Source organism: Dendropsophus ebraccatus, chromosome 1 (genome assembly GCF_027789765.1).
Source record: "Dendropsophus ebraccatus isolate aDenEbr1 chromosome 1, aDenEbr1.pat, whole genome shotgun sequence".
Classification (NCBI taxonomy): domain Eukaryota; kingdom Metazoa; phylum Chordata; class Amphibia; order Anura; family Hylidae; genus Dendropsophus; species Dendropsophus ebraccatus.
The window spans coordinates 61,104,215-61,120,569 of NC_091454.1; the positions used below are offsets into that span (position 1 = coordinate 61,104,215).

A 16,355-nucleotide genomic window follows, 5' to 3' on the forward strand; every position below is an offset into this window, starting at 1 on the left:
TCCATGTGGAACCAACCTAAGAATTTAAAATGTTAAATACTTAAATGGGTACGCTCAAGAAGGTTTTGCAATTAGGCTAATTCACTTCAATGGAACGAAGTTGTAAAACCACACCCAAACTGGAGTGGTACTGTTTCTGGAAGAAAGCAGCCATGTTGTTCTAAGCCTGGACAACCCCTTTAGGTTACTATATATGCCCCGCTTTAAAGCAAGTCCCCCCTGATAATCTGATTTTAGGAGGGAGCGATCATAGTTGCAAGTTCCTTAGTGGCGGGGAACTTTCATAGACATGATATCTGTTAAAGGCTAGAGATGCCTTTGAGAAGCATTTGTACTTATTACAGTACATAAAAAATTCTGTGATAAGAAAAATCACCTACTTTTGCGTTTACAGTCTCTACAATGTGCGGTGTGAGATCTATTTTCTCATGTAGATAATTCCCCCTATGAAAACTACCATTTGTGTGATCCCTCTTCTCTCTCTAGCCTATGTAAGCTACCCTCCATAGTTGTCCCCCTTATCCACTATCTGAGCTAATATGTAGCACCCTCCCCGCTGTTATGCCCAACACCAGGAGAGCAGGAAGTCCATCTTATCTTATTTTTCTCTGAAGCTAGATGGTAAGAAATTTGTAATTTTGAATTCAGGAAAAAAAAATGTTTTCCATCCTTTTCCTGGGGGAAAATAAGGAGCAATTTCAAATAGCTTTGCATTGGCTACATGAGAAAAACCCAGGTAAAGGTCTAGGGGGTATGTCAATGGAGCCTCCAAAACAGACCTAATGTAGACAAAAAGTGGAGGTGCTGCCCAGAGCAAACAACCAGATTCTGGCTTTTGATATTTCCAGTGCTGGTTTGAAAATGATAGGTGATCAGATTGTTTGCTACAGGTATCTGCTCTGCCAATTGTCTGCACTGAAATCTGTGGTATCTCTAAAAGGTTCATTAAACAATATGTATGTCTTTATATTGGTAGGCATTCAACTGTTTAATAAACCTTCAACATGCGAATTTGGTTAAACATTTTATTCCAATCACATGATCTCTAAAATATTACAGTAATAGGCTTGGAGCGTTATCAATAAATGCACTCTAGGCATATAGAGTTACCCTGAAACTATGCACATGACAAATGTGCAAGATTTGGTTTTATAAAGTGCCCTCTATAAAGCAAGGAATGGCTAGCTAGGTAAGTTCTGTAGGTATAACAGGTTTAAGGAAATGGCATAGCTCTTAAAAGAGTAAGGCTGTACTCACATGTGCCGTTTCCATCACGGCCGTGAATGCACCCTAACAGCCACTGCTGCGATTAATAGATTGAGACTGCACAGTCTTATTCCCTGGAAAAGCTGATAAACTGACACCAAACTCTTAAGGCATTAAAGATTTCAGAACACATACAATAAAGGAGATAGAGAAAATAAACTTGCAACTTCAACACTATAATAACTAAATTATGCACTACAGGAATATGGACATCACAATACATTAGGCCGTTTACACCACAAGCAATACATCATTAGTGATGAAGGGGTATTACAAATATAATCAAACTGTCTTGGAAACGTTGCTATCTTTATAGTCAGCCGACAATGTATCTGTGTGATGGTTAACACTCCAGACACAGACAAACAACCTTTAGAGCAAAAGAAAGCCATGCTGGATGCCAGGGCTCATCAAGAGTGTGGCATCCTAGTACAGTGAAGGGTTGGTGTGTCCTACCTACCCGAATCTCTACCTTAACACTGCCATTTCAGATTAGAAAATAAGTGCTCTCAATACTGTCTTCTGGGCAATGACAGACAAGATTCACAAGTCACTGGGGAAAAGGGTCTTCCTTTTGTAGGTACAAGACAGATTTCTACTACAGACCTAGGAGGTAGAGCAGTGGATGGGACAACGCCAGAGAAATCCTGAGAAATTCCACTGATTTGCTTTCCTAAAGCTTCACAGCACATGACTTCATTGCGCTTGTACTTTTTTTCCTTGACAAAAATACTAATAGATTTTTTTACAGACTAATGTGTCTTTGAATCCTGTAAAAAGCTGAAAAATTTCTAAAAACAAATATGAAAAATTCCAATTTATTAAAACTGTAAAAGTGGTAAAATGTGAGGATTCGCTTATGCGGTAACGGATGGTTTCTCGTAACTTCAATGACATTTAAACAAACACTTCTCATTTAATGCTGTTGCAGAATGACGGCAGAGACATGAACTCATCCTGTAAAAGTCTAGGCTTAAGTAGAATGAGGCCTGAACTCTATTGCAGATCATAGTATATATTAAGAAGTACAAAAAAGAAATGCAGAGAAAAGACTCCATTCACCTAAGTGCTTATCCAGTTCCTTTTTTCTTTCTTTTTTTTTTGAGAAACAAAAATCACACAATAAAACATCAGCACTATCAAGCTTGTTAATGTCCTACACCTTCTGCATACTGAATTAACACAATGTCTCTTTCCATCTGGAATAATAAAATAGCTGGTTAACTGAGCTCCTCGGCCTGAACCCACTGAGACTGAAGGCTTCGCACTACTCTTTCTGTACATTAGATTAAGCATTTAGAGATAGACCAGAGAGTTATTTCAAGCTGCAGTAGCCCTTTCATTTTCTGTCTACATTTCCAATTATACCAATATGGCATACATCTGTAAAAAGTATAAATATAAAGTTAGTTAACAATTTATACACAGTAATGTAGCTTGACATTTTTTTATTTATTTATTTATTTTTACTTCTACCACATTAAACTTGGTTTTATGACCCTGCTGTAAAGTGGCTTTGTAGTGACCCTGATAAAGTAAAAAATATTTTTATCTGATTAAAAAAAAACTTGTGAATGGCTATTAATGGATATTTTTATTGTTTCTTTTTTGTTGTTTTTTTCTTTTTTTCCCATTTTTCATACAAATAAAAGCATACACATAGGCAAGCTCTGAAACGGCTACAGCAGCTTCTACCATTGCATCTGTGAGCAATTATGGCATGAGAAAGATGGTAACTCTTCTAGCAAAAAAGAACTACTACCCTGCGGTCTGTTCCTGCCGCAGCAGACATCAAACCTGCAGTGTTGTAGGGATTACAAACCAGAATTCAGGGAAGAATTCTGTCGAGAACTAAAATTGGTACATCATTTGCAAAAGAAACAAAAAACAAAAGAACAGTACCCCCAAAATAAATGTATTTGGCCATAGAAGTCTGCAATTGGTTTGGGTGAGTTGAAAGAGCCAAGTGGCCGACAAGGTAAGAGTAGTTATGAAAGACAGACTGTGTGAGAATATTGAGAATATTACATTTCAGTTGTGTTAGGAAAGCTGTGAGCTGCCCCAGTCATAAAAAAGGATCAAATCTGTACAACAGGATTCTTGAAAGAATAGGAAAAAGATGATGTAAGAAAAAAAGAGAGAGTCAGTTCATCTGTAGAAACTGAAAAACTGCTAGATCCAAACAGTAGCTTAAAAGGCACAACTTCCCTTTTCTGATATACACTTGTAAACTTTCAGCAGGTTACATGCAGAAATCAAAATCTTTTTCCCCATGGGAGAAAGGAAAAAAAAAAGCATAACACCTGACAGGAGAATAAAACAATGATAAAAATGTAGCACAACTTCCATCCACCCAGAATGTTCTGAATGGAGCTTCTGGCTTAAAGATCTTCTACTCTTCTCATTTCAATGAAATGAGGAATTTTCCATAGTCCAAATCTTGGCCCTCTGTAAACCACATGAACTGTAGTGCATAATCACAATAGGTACACCGTTGCAAGGACAATTACCACGTCTGATTTCTTTTTTTTTTTTTTTTTTTAATACAGTAAAAGCTATAATTTGACTTATTCTTTCCTTAAGGCAACTTTTTTATGTATTTATATAGATTTATATATAGATTTATATATAGGATTTTAGTAAGGCAGTCATTTCTGATGAAATAAAAGTTTTCGGATATTTCCAGACGAATATTTTGGTATCTGATTGCTGATAATTTCGGACAACATCTCCGGAAATTCAACACTCAGTGATTTGTCCGTGAAAGAATAGAAGCAAAAGGCTAGAAGATTTTCAACCACCTAAAAATAAAGGAAAACATATAATACATGCATCAAGTTCAAAGCACATTAAAGATAACACGGCTACATATTGTATTACATTATATTATATATTTACATCGGGAAGACAGTGAGTACATCAGCTAGTTTGTATGTGACATAGTGAGGGGACACCTCATTGACAGCATAGCATAATAAGTGTGACACCATAGCTATAGACTAATCTAACCTGCTGATAGTTCCCTGTTGCACAGGGGATGCCGTAGATGAAGGTATGTGTCTTGCCTTCATCCTAGGCGCTGTTCCTGTGCACTCAGTTATTTACAAGACCGTTAAAAGCACTGTCCCGCCCCTAAAGCACCAGGAGGACGGATCAGTTCTCCTTTAGGTCTTACCCAACCGAGGATTTAACTACTTAGTGCTCAGGAACAGTGCCTAGGGTGAAGGTAAGAGACATACCTTCTCATGCTCATAGTTTCCCTTTAAAGTGACTCTGTACCCACAATATGACAACTCCCCCCCCCCCCAAAAAAAATAAAAATAAAAATCCAAGATCTGTCCTGGGGTCCATTTGGCAAGTGATGCAGTTATTGTCCTAAAAAACAACTTTTAAACTTGCAGCCCTGTGTCAATTTGGTGTGGCCTAGAGTACCCATGCCCTAGGATTGCAAAACCCCTCCATCCCTCCTCCCCGTCCTCTTCATCATTAGGAATGCCTCTAGAACAATTTCTCCTATTAATCACCTGTGTGAACACTGCACAGGTGCCTTAAAACATCGACCAGTTCAGACAGGTGATGAATAGAAAAAATCCTGCCCGGGGGCATTCCTAATGATGAGAAGGGCGGAGAGGTGGTGCAAGCCTAGGCCAGGGCTGCAAGTTTAAAAGTAGTTTTTTTTAAGACAATAACTGAATCACCTGCATCAACTCCTCACATACAAATAGTCATAACTCCTATACTTTTTCATGTGAGGGCTTATTTTTTATGGGACAATAGACCCTTTATCATAAAACATATAAAACAAAAAAAATATATTTCTGGGCTGAAATTATTAAAAAAAAAAGTCAGTTCTGCACCTATTATGGATTTTGCTCCTACATTGTTTACTTTGCAATAACACTGATATGTTATCTTTATTCTGTAGGTCAGTGCAATTACAGTGATAGGCATTTTATATAGTTTTTGCACTTTTTTTTTTTTTTACTAAAGGTTTTTTTTAATTTTTACCTTTTAGAAAAACAAAAACATGTTTTTGAAATGCCATATTCTGACTTCTATAACCTCGTCATTTTTCTGTCTACAGATACATTAGGGGTTATCTTTTCTGCTACGATCTGTAGTTTTTATTGGTACCAGACTTGGGTGGATGGGACATTTTCTTAGCTTTTTATTCCATTTTATCTAATAGATAATATCACCAGGGAGGACAGTTAGTGAATAGGGGGGGAGGGGGCGGGGGGCAAGGGGGTGCAAGTTTACCAGTCTGGGGTGATGGTAGGGACACAAGAGCAATCACTTAAAGAAGGGGGTCATAGGAGCAGCGTGTGTGTGTGTGAGGAAAAAGGGGGTTCTGGTGTTTGGTGTTATTTTAGTTTTTGCCAATCACTATGCTGGTTTAATAATGGTTTATTTTAATAAATCAGACAATTTTGCAAACATTTTTGTTTATGATTTTTATTTGAAAAATGGTAAGGGGGCGGATTTAAACTTTTGTGACTGTTTTAGTACTTTTAAAAACTTTTTTTTTTTTTTTTACACTTTTTAAGTCTCCTAGGCAACTACAACATGCAATACTTGTCAGGGCTGTTTGTGTATGCTGTGATCAATACTGATTACAGCATGCACAAGGTTAAATTTAAAGGTTAAAGTCTGCTCTCGGTTATTACAGACAAGTGTTAGCTATAACATACAGCTGACACCCAGTGCATATAGCATAAGTTCAGCTCCTGAGTCAGTGCTACACACAGCGACCTCCGGGCCACCGAAAAAAGGTGCATCGGCAGGCATTAAGTGGTTAATATAGCCACATTTGCTGTTCCTTATACCAATAATGCCTGTGTTTGTGAGCACAGCCTTTCCATGATGTTATAGTAAGGGCAGGAAGGGTGTTCAGGTTTTTGTAAGCAGGAGTATCATTAGAATTCTACTACTGTAAAGACTTACATCATGCATTGAATCCATGAGTTTTGTCAGTTGGTAAAATCGTTGCCAGTTTTGACTGGAATTTCCTTCCCTCTTTACAATGGCTTTTCCAAGTTCTTTAATATAGGTCATCCGTATTTCCTCGAATAGTGCATGGCTTTTCAGACCATCCTTGGGAACTATGAAGTAATATACAGTACATGGAGGTAAGATTGAAGGAAAACAATAAAAACAAACATGTGCGTTACAATGTCTGCCATCAACCATGCATACAGGTATCTCAGGATAGATCGCCAGGATGAAGCAGCGTTAGGGATGTGATAACATGTATAGATAGCCAGCTTTCTACATATACATATATGTCACAGTAAGATATGAAATGATCAACATTTATCTAGTGAGTGACTGTTGCTGGTCTGCAGACCTCACTGGCACAGAACATACTGGACCACCAAAAGCAATGGAAGAAAGCAGGCCAGTAAGTGGCCAGTACCAACAGATGGTTTATAGATGTGATGTAGAGAACTAGAGATCATGGGTAAGCTCCCTGGAAGATGACATTTTAGCTTATTCCCCCCCCCCCCTTTAAGTTAAAGTGACTCTGTACCTACAATCTGACACCCCCCCCCCCCCAAACTGCTTGTACCTTCAGATAGCTGCTTTTAATCCAAGATCTGTCCTTGGGTCTGTTCGGCAGGTGATGCAGTTATTGTCCTAAAAAACAACTTTTAAACTTGCAGCCCTGTGCCAATGGCCATGGCCTAGAGTGTCTGTGTATTAGGCTGGCACAACCTCTCTGTCCCTCCTCCCCGCCCTCCTGATCATTAGGAATGCCCCAGGCAGATTGTCTCCTATTCATCAGCTGAGTGAACATGGCACATGGGCTGGATCGTTAAGGCACCTGTGCAGTGTTCACTGCAGAGGAATAGGAAAAATCCTGCCAGTGGCATTCCTAATGATGAAGAGGGTGGGGAGGAGGGACTGAAGGGTGGTGCAAGGTTAGGGCACAGATACTCTAGGCCACGGCCGTTTGACACAGGGCTGCAAGTTTAAAAATTGTTTTTTAGGACAATAACTGCATCACCTGCCGAACGGACCCCAGGATAGATCTTGAAGTAAAAGCAGCTATCTGAAGGTACAAGTGGTTTGGGGTGGGCAGACTGTGGGTACAGAGTCGCTTTAATGTCTACTAATACTTACTAGTACACAGGAGTAACAATGTCTTCATGCACAGATATTCCTCATATGAGACCTGAAGACGAGTCATTTCCTTGACGACTTTGAACAGGTCTTGAAATCGCTCTTGTATATAGGGCACGGTTAGCCTTTCCCTGAGGGAAGAGAAGGTAGGGGAATACAATGGTAAGTGCTAACCTGCACTGTCACTTATCTTGCAAATGAAACTGTGTTTCACATTTGTTATCACATTACGTTTGGAAAGAGGCAGAGGCAGATGGGAGTGTGTGATGCATGGTAGAAAGGGAGGAAAAAAAGAAAATGTCAAGAGTTATAGCGAAATGTCAAAACATCAGCAAAACAAGCTTCACATTTTAGATGGTAAAGCAACACAGATGCTTTAGGGGGGGTCAGTCTTGTTGCGTGTTCTCCTAAAAGACCAATGATTAGAAATGATCACAGAACATTGGCTGAACACATTAAAAGTATACTATTATACAGTGCACTGTAAGACCACATCCAACCGAATACCAATTACTAGTGACATTTTACAGTCAGCATGCATGCTTGCATGGATGGGGAGGAATGAAATCCTTAACATTAAATATCCAAAGTGACATTGAACTTACATTTATATTGAAAAATTATAGGTTGCAATGACTGCAGTGAGACTCCCTTCTAACTACTGGGTGTATGAGGCCCTTACAGGTCAGAATGCTGTTTCAAGTGTACTAGAATAAGGCAGAGGTCTGTTATGTGCTAGTCATTAAGGTGGATTCAAAGAAAACTGAACCAGATATTCTGATATTCTGCTAAGGCAACACTGACAATTCTAAGCTTAAGGTGAATGTACCATCAGTACATTTCACTTTAAGTTTTGTACATGGATAGAATGGTGCCAGCACAGGAAAGCCGCTGCCGCAGTACTTTTTTTTTTTAATTCCAGGGCACAGGCCGGGGTTGAGGCAGTAGGAGGAAACCTCCGCCCCTCTGATGCGGCTCCACTGATTCTAATGAAGCCGCAATTAGAGGGGCAGGGGTTTCCTCCTACTAGGGGTGGGCCGGCCGGTGCCTGGGAATAGAATGCCGCTGTTCTATCCATGTCCAAAACTTAAAGCAAATGTACTGATGGTACATTTGCTTTAAAGCAATCCGTCAGCTGTGCATCATGCTCAAGTGTCAAGAAAGCAGTGAATAACCAAATTGGCAATTTACAAGGAGGCATGCAGTTTTTTTCCAGTTATATTCCATATAAAATAGAGAGTAAAATATATTGTTCCATCTGATGATGTATTTATGAAGGTTTTCTTTCCTACAGGCATTGTTTCTGAGAACATCTACTGCCTACAGGTTTCACGAGGTGCCATATGTACTAAGAGGCTGTGCAGCGTTATGTCTATGCTAATAAGCAAGGCTAGGTTTTTTATCTATGGACCCAAATTATTGTACATTACAACTATACTGTTATTTAAAGTGTAAGCTGTATTTCCATTAAAGAAAATGCATCTTTGAAAAATGACACTGTTCAAATAAAGTTTTTGTATTTAAAAGGTTTCCAGACACCTGCATTTGGAATAGTAGTGAGTGGGTAGCTCCAGTGGTGCTGTGACGTAAAAGGATGCCGGGAGCTAAAGGAGCTCAGCAACTGTCTTAAACCTGGTAATACGGTAGGGGAGGGGGCATCACTGTGGGGGTTCTTTATTATGTTACCCCTGTGACCCCCCTCCCCAGCTGGAGTGCCCCTTTCAAACTTAGTATCTTCACATACAGAAGTATCAGGACTTAAACTTGTTTTCACCACATTCCAGGAAGGACTTATAGACTGGGATACGGCTAGTTGAGGGCAATGGGATTTGCGCTCTTTGTGCTCTTTTTGAGTCATGGGCTGCAGTGGGAATACCACAAGGTAAAAGTGGACCTGCTAAATTATGATCCATACACGGAGAACAGTTACGCACTTGTTATGTACATTTATTTTTTTTTTTACAATTTATGCTTGTGTATATAAATGGCTGAAGCAAAGAAATTAATGTAGTAATACAATGTTATTACTGCCATTAGCACTTAGCTAACAGCACTTTTTCCTTTCTTTGCCTGAAATTGTATTTACTTTTAGAAAAGTAAGGGAAAATGGCCACAAATTATTTATGCCAGAAGCCTCTCAATCTCTCAACAATGGCTGGAATTCAGTGAAATAAAAATAATCGGTGCCTGTGATCTTTTGTCCAACAGCTTTCATACCTGGCTGTCTAAGAGAAAAAAAACAGACGAGAGGTTAAAAGAACTATTATGGCCCATGGTTTTGTGCACTGGAAAGCACATCACATCTACATTCTTCTCAGCTATTACAGTGTCCTCACACTGCTGATCAGACTGACAAGTGCAACTGATAATATTCTGTTTCACTGTACAAAAAAAGGGATGACTAGTCTAGTATACGTCTGCAGAAACTACCAATATAATAATGCAGTTCAGAAAGGTATTCAGTGTTTTTATTAGATAATAAAAAAAACTATACTGGATACTTAAAATATTGTAATCCAGTTATTTAGTGTTCCTGAAGTTTTAAGGGACAGCTGTCTAAAGTTGCCTGCATACATTAAATTAGCAGGGTCCGCCATTTTGGTGGGACTGGACAATAATTTATTGTGGACTCCAGACTCTCCCCCAACAGCAGGGGTTGGATTTCAACTGTGAGATCCTTTTACCCCCAGAAAAACAGGCTTCCGCTGACGGCACATGAATGTTCAGTGGAGACAGGCATGCAAGTGTATGAGGGGGTTAATGGGGAGAGACAGTGGTCTCATTTGAATCATAGCAATGGATTCCAGCTTAAAAAGAATCGGTCGCCATATTAAGTACAGAGCTACAAACAGGTCATGGGTAGATAAAACAAATGATGCCTTTGCTGATGGCCTTTTGCAGGATTATAAAATTGCATTTTTCACAGAAGTGATACTGAGCTACAGCATGCACACCTCTTTCCTCCCACACTCTCCCTGTCTTGACTGATTGAGGTACAGGCCTGAGCCTCCAGAACAAGGCAGGACTTCAGACTACAAAGGAAAAAAAAACCTAGGAGCCTGGAGCTGGTTCCTAGCCTAAAATATTTAGGGGCCAAAATTTCTTCAGAAGTGATTTGTGTGTAGTGCCTCCACTATACACAGTAGGAGAAATTTATATGTTTACATTAAAAGGTTTCTTAAAAGATGCCACAGCAGAAAAGTGCACAAATGACAACAAGACTGCGAATTTATATTATTAAGCACCAATTTGGTTAACATTGGAGAGTCCTGAAATCACAAATAGCCAATGCCCCATGCAGTACTGATTTTCCGACACGGCAGATTATGGTTCTGTGTAATAAAGACAGTGACCAGCCGAAGAACTGATCGGCTGATCGTTCTTTTAACATTTTGAAAAATCAATGGCCGCCAATGTGTAAAAACAAAAACCAAAACAAAAAAACACTGTATACATACCTGTTCAAACTCCCCGATGTTCTTCTCGCTTCTGCCCTCTTTTGTGCTAACGAAGTCCATGCAGCCCTTGCTGCACCATAGTTGAGCTGTGTAAAATGCTCAGGAAGCAATTGCTGATCTATCAGATCGGCACTCACTTATCCAGAGTATCAGGCCATGTAATATGGCCCTAAGCCAGGGGTCCCCAAACTTTTCACACAGGGGGCCAGTTCACTGTCCCTAAGACCGTCAGAGGGCCGGACTATAAAAAAAACAAACTATAATCCAATCCCAATGCAAAATGCCACAACCCCCCCCCCCCCACCAAAAGTAAAAGCATCCCTCTTTCTTTTCACCCCTCACCCAGCCCCCACTCAACCCCTCACTCCCCCCTCAAACAGCCTCCTACTATATGTCCCCCATATAGTAATATTGTCCCCCTGCAATGTCCCCCATATAGTTATAATGTCTCCCATATAGTTATATTGTCCCCCTGCAATGTCCCCCATATAGTTATAATGTCCCCCATATAGTTATATTGTCCCCCTGCAATGTCCCCCATATAGTTATAATGTCCCCCATATAGTTATATTGTCCCCCTGCAATGTCCCCCATATAATTATATTGTCCCCCTGCAATATCCCCCATATAGTTATATTGTCCCCCTGCAGTGTCCCCCATATAGTTATATTGTCCCCCTGCAATGTCCCCCATATAGTTATATTGTCCCCCTACAATGTCCCCATATAGTTATATTGTCCCCCATATAGTTATATTGTCCCCCTGCAATGTCCCCATATAGTAATATTGTCCCCCTGCAATGTCCCCCATATAGTTATAATGTCCCCCATATAGTTATATTGTCCCCCTGCAATATCCCCCATATAGTTATATTGTCCCCCTGCAATGTCCCCCATATAGTTATATTGTCCCCCTGCAGTGTCCCCCATATTAGTTATATTGTCCCCCTGCAATGTCCCCCATATAGTTATATTGTCCCCCTGCAATGTCCCCCATATAGTTATAATGCCCCCCTGCATTGCTACAAAAAAAAAAAAAAATTATACTCACCTAATAGTGCCTTTTCTCTCCTCTTCAGCCGGTCAGTCGCCGGAGGGATTCCCCAGGAGGTGAAGTGACGTCATCACTGCCCCTGCCGGAGGATCCCTCAGAGATCATTTCCAGGTTACATCCGGGGCGTTGGTGGTCGGTGCGGCGCGGAAGAGGCAGGCCCGACATCTCACACTGCTCTGGAATCTGCGGTCCGTTGCACATGGCCCCCCAACCCAGCGGCAGTGTGGATGCGGGGCAGGGGCTGGCGTGATCCGGAAGGGGTAGCTCTTTTATTGGTGGTCAGTGAGAGCAGTCTTCTCACTGACCACCAATGAAAGTTGTCCCTTGCGGAAGTGCGGCGAGGCCCGGATAAATGGCCTTGGGGCCGTAGTTTGGGGACCCCTGCCCTAAGCCATTAGCCAAGAACTTAGCCTATAGTTACTTACCTTATGTGTGCAGCCATCAGAGGTTTTTAAATCTTGTCCACAGAAAAACTAAGCCTGCATCAGTGTGTGGTTGGAAACATGAGTGACACATTGAGCTTTGTGTAGGCTGAAAGGAAGGTGTTAAGAGGTTTCAGCATCTGAATGTCACTTCTCTGTGACTCACTGTGCAGCCATGAACGGATTCACTCTGTAAGCCCATAAATAAGGCTCTCCAAACTGCACAGTAGTAGCATGTTGTATTTAAAAAAAAAAAAAACTAACACCACCTTAGTTTTCATATAGCAGAATTTAATATATTTTCTGTATATGAAAGATCAAATTATGATTACAAGATTATGATTCACACTGTGATCCAAGGCAAATCACATAATTAAATACATATCTGTAGATCTATGGAAGAAAGGAGGGGGGAGGGGGTGTCTCCTAACTTAGTATCCAGAACTTTTATTAGAAGCGGTAATACATAGAGCAGCTGGTATAGTCAGATTGTACCATCTTCCTATAATATGGTTATATTATGGCCACACACAAATGTAAATTTCTACAATGAATAACAATGAAGTAGTGTTATGCAATGCTTGCAGAGAGAAAGCAGCCATAAAAGGGATACAGTTGGAGGAAGGAATGTTTGATTCCAGGGCACGGACTACGTGTTACCAGACGCAAGGCTCTGCAGCTGCAGGCTCACCGAGGAGATTTACATCACACAACTCTCCAAGATTTCCAAACTCTGACACACACAAAAGTTCTCTAAAGTGCACAACCGTATTCATCTACAAAGTCTGGCAGAGTCAGGAAGCAAGCATGCAAGAATGTGCGGTTTCTAGATGCCATACACGTGACTCATCTCCAATCTTCATCATTCCTTTTTCCATACATGTGTTATTATTTGTTTGCACATAAACAAATAAAAGCTGTCGCTGGCAGGAGACCAATGAAACCAAACTGAACCCATTCTCTGTAATTACTGGTAATTATCCCAGGAAGGAATCCCAGTATACAAAAAACAATAAGAAAAATCTCAGAACTTTCCAAGCAACCCCTTATTAATAATGCAAAAAGTAGCATCACAGTAACTTATCTACGACTGGGAACTGTGTGACCTGAGATGGTTCATATGACAGTCCAGAATCTTCACATTCTTTTCTGTCCCCTCATGTTAGGCATGGACCCAGCAGACCCAGGGCTAGCTGTATAACTCTGGGCAAGACCTTGAAATAGCAGCCCCTGTGGCTTCTAGGCTGTGTCTATATGGTAACATTGGGTCCGCATGTCACTGCCGTTTCCATGTGATACAATGCTTTCGTTAATATAGAAGGAATCAATGACTGTGACAAGATTACATTCTATACAACAATGAAGGTTCGAGCTATTCTAGACAGTTTTCTTCTTCATCTGCAGTGTTGATCCAAAGGAAAACAAAATGTTGGAGGGGTAGTGCGGCGCTCAGCAATTATTCACAGAATAACACACATTACAAAGTTATACAACTTTGCAATGTATGTTATGTCTGTGAATCGCACCCTTCCCCATGTCCCCCCAGCCCCGCACGTGTACCCGAAAGTGTGGTGCGCTATACATACCTGATCCGTGTCGACCGACCCCGTCCGCCATCTTCTTCAAAGACGTCATCTTCGGGAGGCCGGCCGACCCGCTCCTGCCGGCCCCCCTCTGCCGCGTCAAACCTGTGCTCAGCCGCGATTGGCTGAGCACAGTTATGCTCAGCCAATCACGGCTGGGCAGCTGATGATGCTGCAGAGGGGGGCCGGCATGCGGGATGGCTGCAGCGAGTTGGCCGGCCTCCCGAAGATTGCATCGACAGAAGACGGGGGTCGACACGCGTCAGGTATGTATATCGCACCACACTTCCGGGTACACGTGCGGGGGTGGGGGGACACGGGAAGGGGGCGATGTTGTATAACTTTGTAATGTGTGTTATTCTGTGAATAATTGCTGAGCGCCGCACTACCCCTTTAAGGCTATTTTTAACAAACCAACCCTTACTATGTACCATAGCCTCACAGTAAAAGAACACACCTGGAACCTCTATTCTTAGTATGTTCTTGGTGCACCTAGGCTCAACTATTGATAGTATTACACCTACGCTCAATTAATAAAATCAAATCAAAACAGGCTACAAAAATGATGGAGGATGTGAGGCATAAAACACATTAGGAAAGTCTTAAGATTTTGAATCTGTATAATTTGGAGGAAAGAAGGGAAAGGGAGGACATGATCAAAACCTTTAAATATGTTAAAGGACTGAAAATATGTTAAAAAACAAACTGAACTCAAGAACAAGAGGACACAGTGAGAGGTTAGTTGGGGGAAAGATCAGAAGCTAAAATACTTTACTGAAAGATTAGTAGATGCTTGGAACAAACTTCCAGCAGATGTGGTAGGTAAATCTACAGAATGTAAACATGCCTGGGATAAACATATATTTATCCTAAGATAATAAGAAAATAAAAAAACAGAAAAAAGCATGGAACAAGTGGTTTTTCTCTGGCAACAATCTTCTATGGTGCTCCCATTATGTTTTTAGGCCTTGGTGATATCTGCCTCACTCTGGTTGCTAACTTTTAAAGGGATTGTCCAGCAAAAATATGTTTCTTTCAAATCAACTCGTGTCAGAAAGATTAGTCCTTTACTTCTATTTAAAAATCTCAGGTCTTTCAGTACTTTTCAGCTGCTGTATGTCCTGCAGTAAATGTTTTTTTGTTCAGTCGGATATGGTGCTTTCTGCTGCCACCACTGTCCGAGACAGGAACTTTCTGAAACCAGTTGATTTGAAAGAAAAAGATTTTTGCTGGATTACCCCTTTAATGTTGATTCCACCCAATGTTATACATCACTTAAATAAATGTGAAATGTGTTAACTTGTCCTACGTGCATAATTGTAGATTTATTTACAGTGAACTCCATTTGACACTTCTCCGCCCAACCTTCTCACTTCTGTAAATCAGTCTGTAAATAAAAAGCTATTCTCTTCTGTGTTTTTCAGACAACCCCTTCATCGCATTAGTATATACATTATGAATCTACAGAGACTGTGTTGCAGAGTATTATACTTTTGCTTGTGGTTTTTCTATGAAATAGCAATATGCTTGCTTATAGCATTCATAATGAACTCTATGGGAAAATAGAAAAATAATCTGGATGGGATTCCCTGCTGTGTCTAGATAATGAAGCCTCAAACTGTAATCTCAAATCCATTCTGTCCCCAACATGCAGGCATAGGAGGATTTAGGATCCATCTGACAAACACTACATCATTTGGTTTTAGCAATGGACACATCTGGACTGATTTTACACGGTATAGTACTTCCATTCTGACATATAATACTGTGTAGTATCATATTCTGTCTGGATTGTTAAAAATAATATTAATAATAATAATACACATAAAGAGTTAGTTACATATTAGTTAATTATGATTTAATTGTTATAATGGATTTCTTCATTTAACAGATTTTAAGAATTTGCAGTGCAAAAATTAGATAACTGTGATCATGTGTATAATGCTTCAAAAAGGGGGGTCTATCCTATTAAAGGGCAGCAGTGACAGCTCGCTTAGCCAATCACTGTCCTGCTTCAGTCATTGATTGGCTGAGTGGGCTGTCACTGCAGAGAGGAGTGGTTGGGATTGAAAGGGAGTACCCCTTTAATTTTGACCAAAAGGTCAAGCATCCATATTTTTTATTAAATCCTTTATTTATGTATTTTGTGGTTGTACTTCCTGGTTAAAAAGCTGCTCAGCACTACAAGTCCCAGGATTGCTTTCCCCCATCACAATCCTCCCACCCTGCCCACTCCCCTCCCACAGGACTCCTGCAAGCTGTTATAAAACTTCTCATATAACTGCAGACTATCGCACAATGAGTGAGGTTGCTGCACCACTCAGCACAAGGCAGCTTAAAGCTTCTTTCTTCATGCCTTGCCATTTGATTTAATACGTTTGTGGTTTAAAGTGTTTCTTTGTGGGACAGTAAGGCATGATTCTTGTATATGTCACAATGTCCTCAATACA

The 16,355-nt window shown here is 40.5% G+C and overlaps 1 protein-coding gene across 5 annotated transcripts in view; it reads right to left on the reverse strand.

The window, feature by feature from the left end:
* Positions 1–928: 928 nt before the first annotated feature.
* Positions 929–16,355, reverse strand: part of NR3C1 (nuclear receptor subfamily 3 group C member 1) — a 107,070-nt gene continuing 91,643 nt past the window's right edge. For all 5 annotated transcript variants that reach the window (XM_069971847.1, XM_069971840.1, XM_069971856.1 and 2 more), the window contains exons 7-9: positions 7,390–7,520; positions 6,211–6,368; positions 929–4,067 (exon numbers count right to left, since the gene is read on the reverse strand). In XM_069971847.1, the coding sequence (XP_069827948.1) occupies positions 3,915–4,067; positions 6,211–6,368; positions 7,390–7,520 (442 nt within the window). In that variant the 3' untranslated portion in view covers positions 929–3,914. The remainder of the gene's footprint in view (positions 4,068–6,210; positions 6,369–7,389; positions 7,521–16,355) is intronic.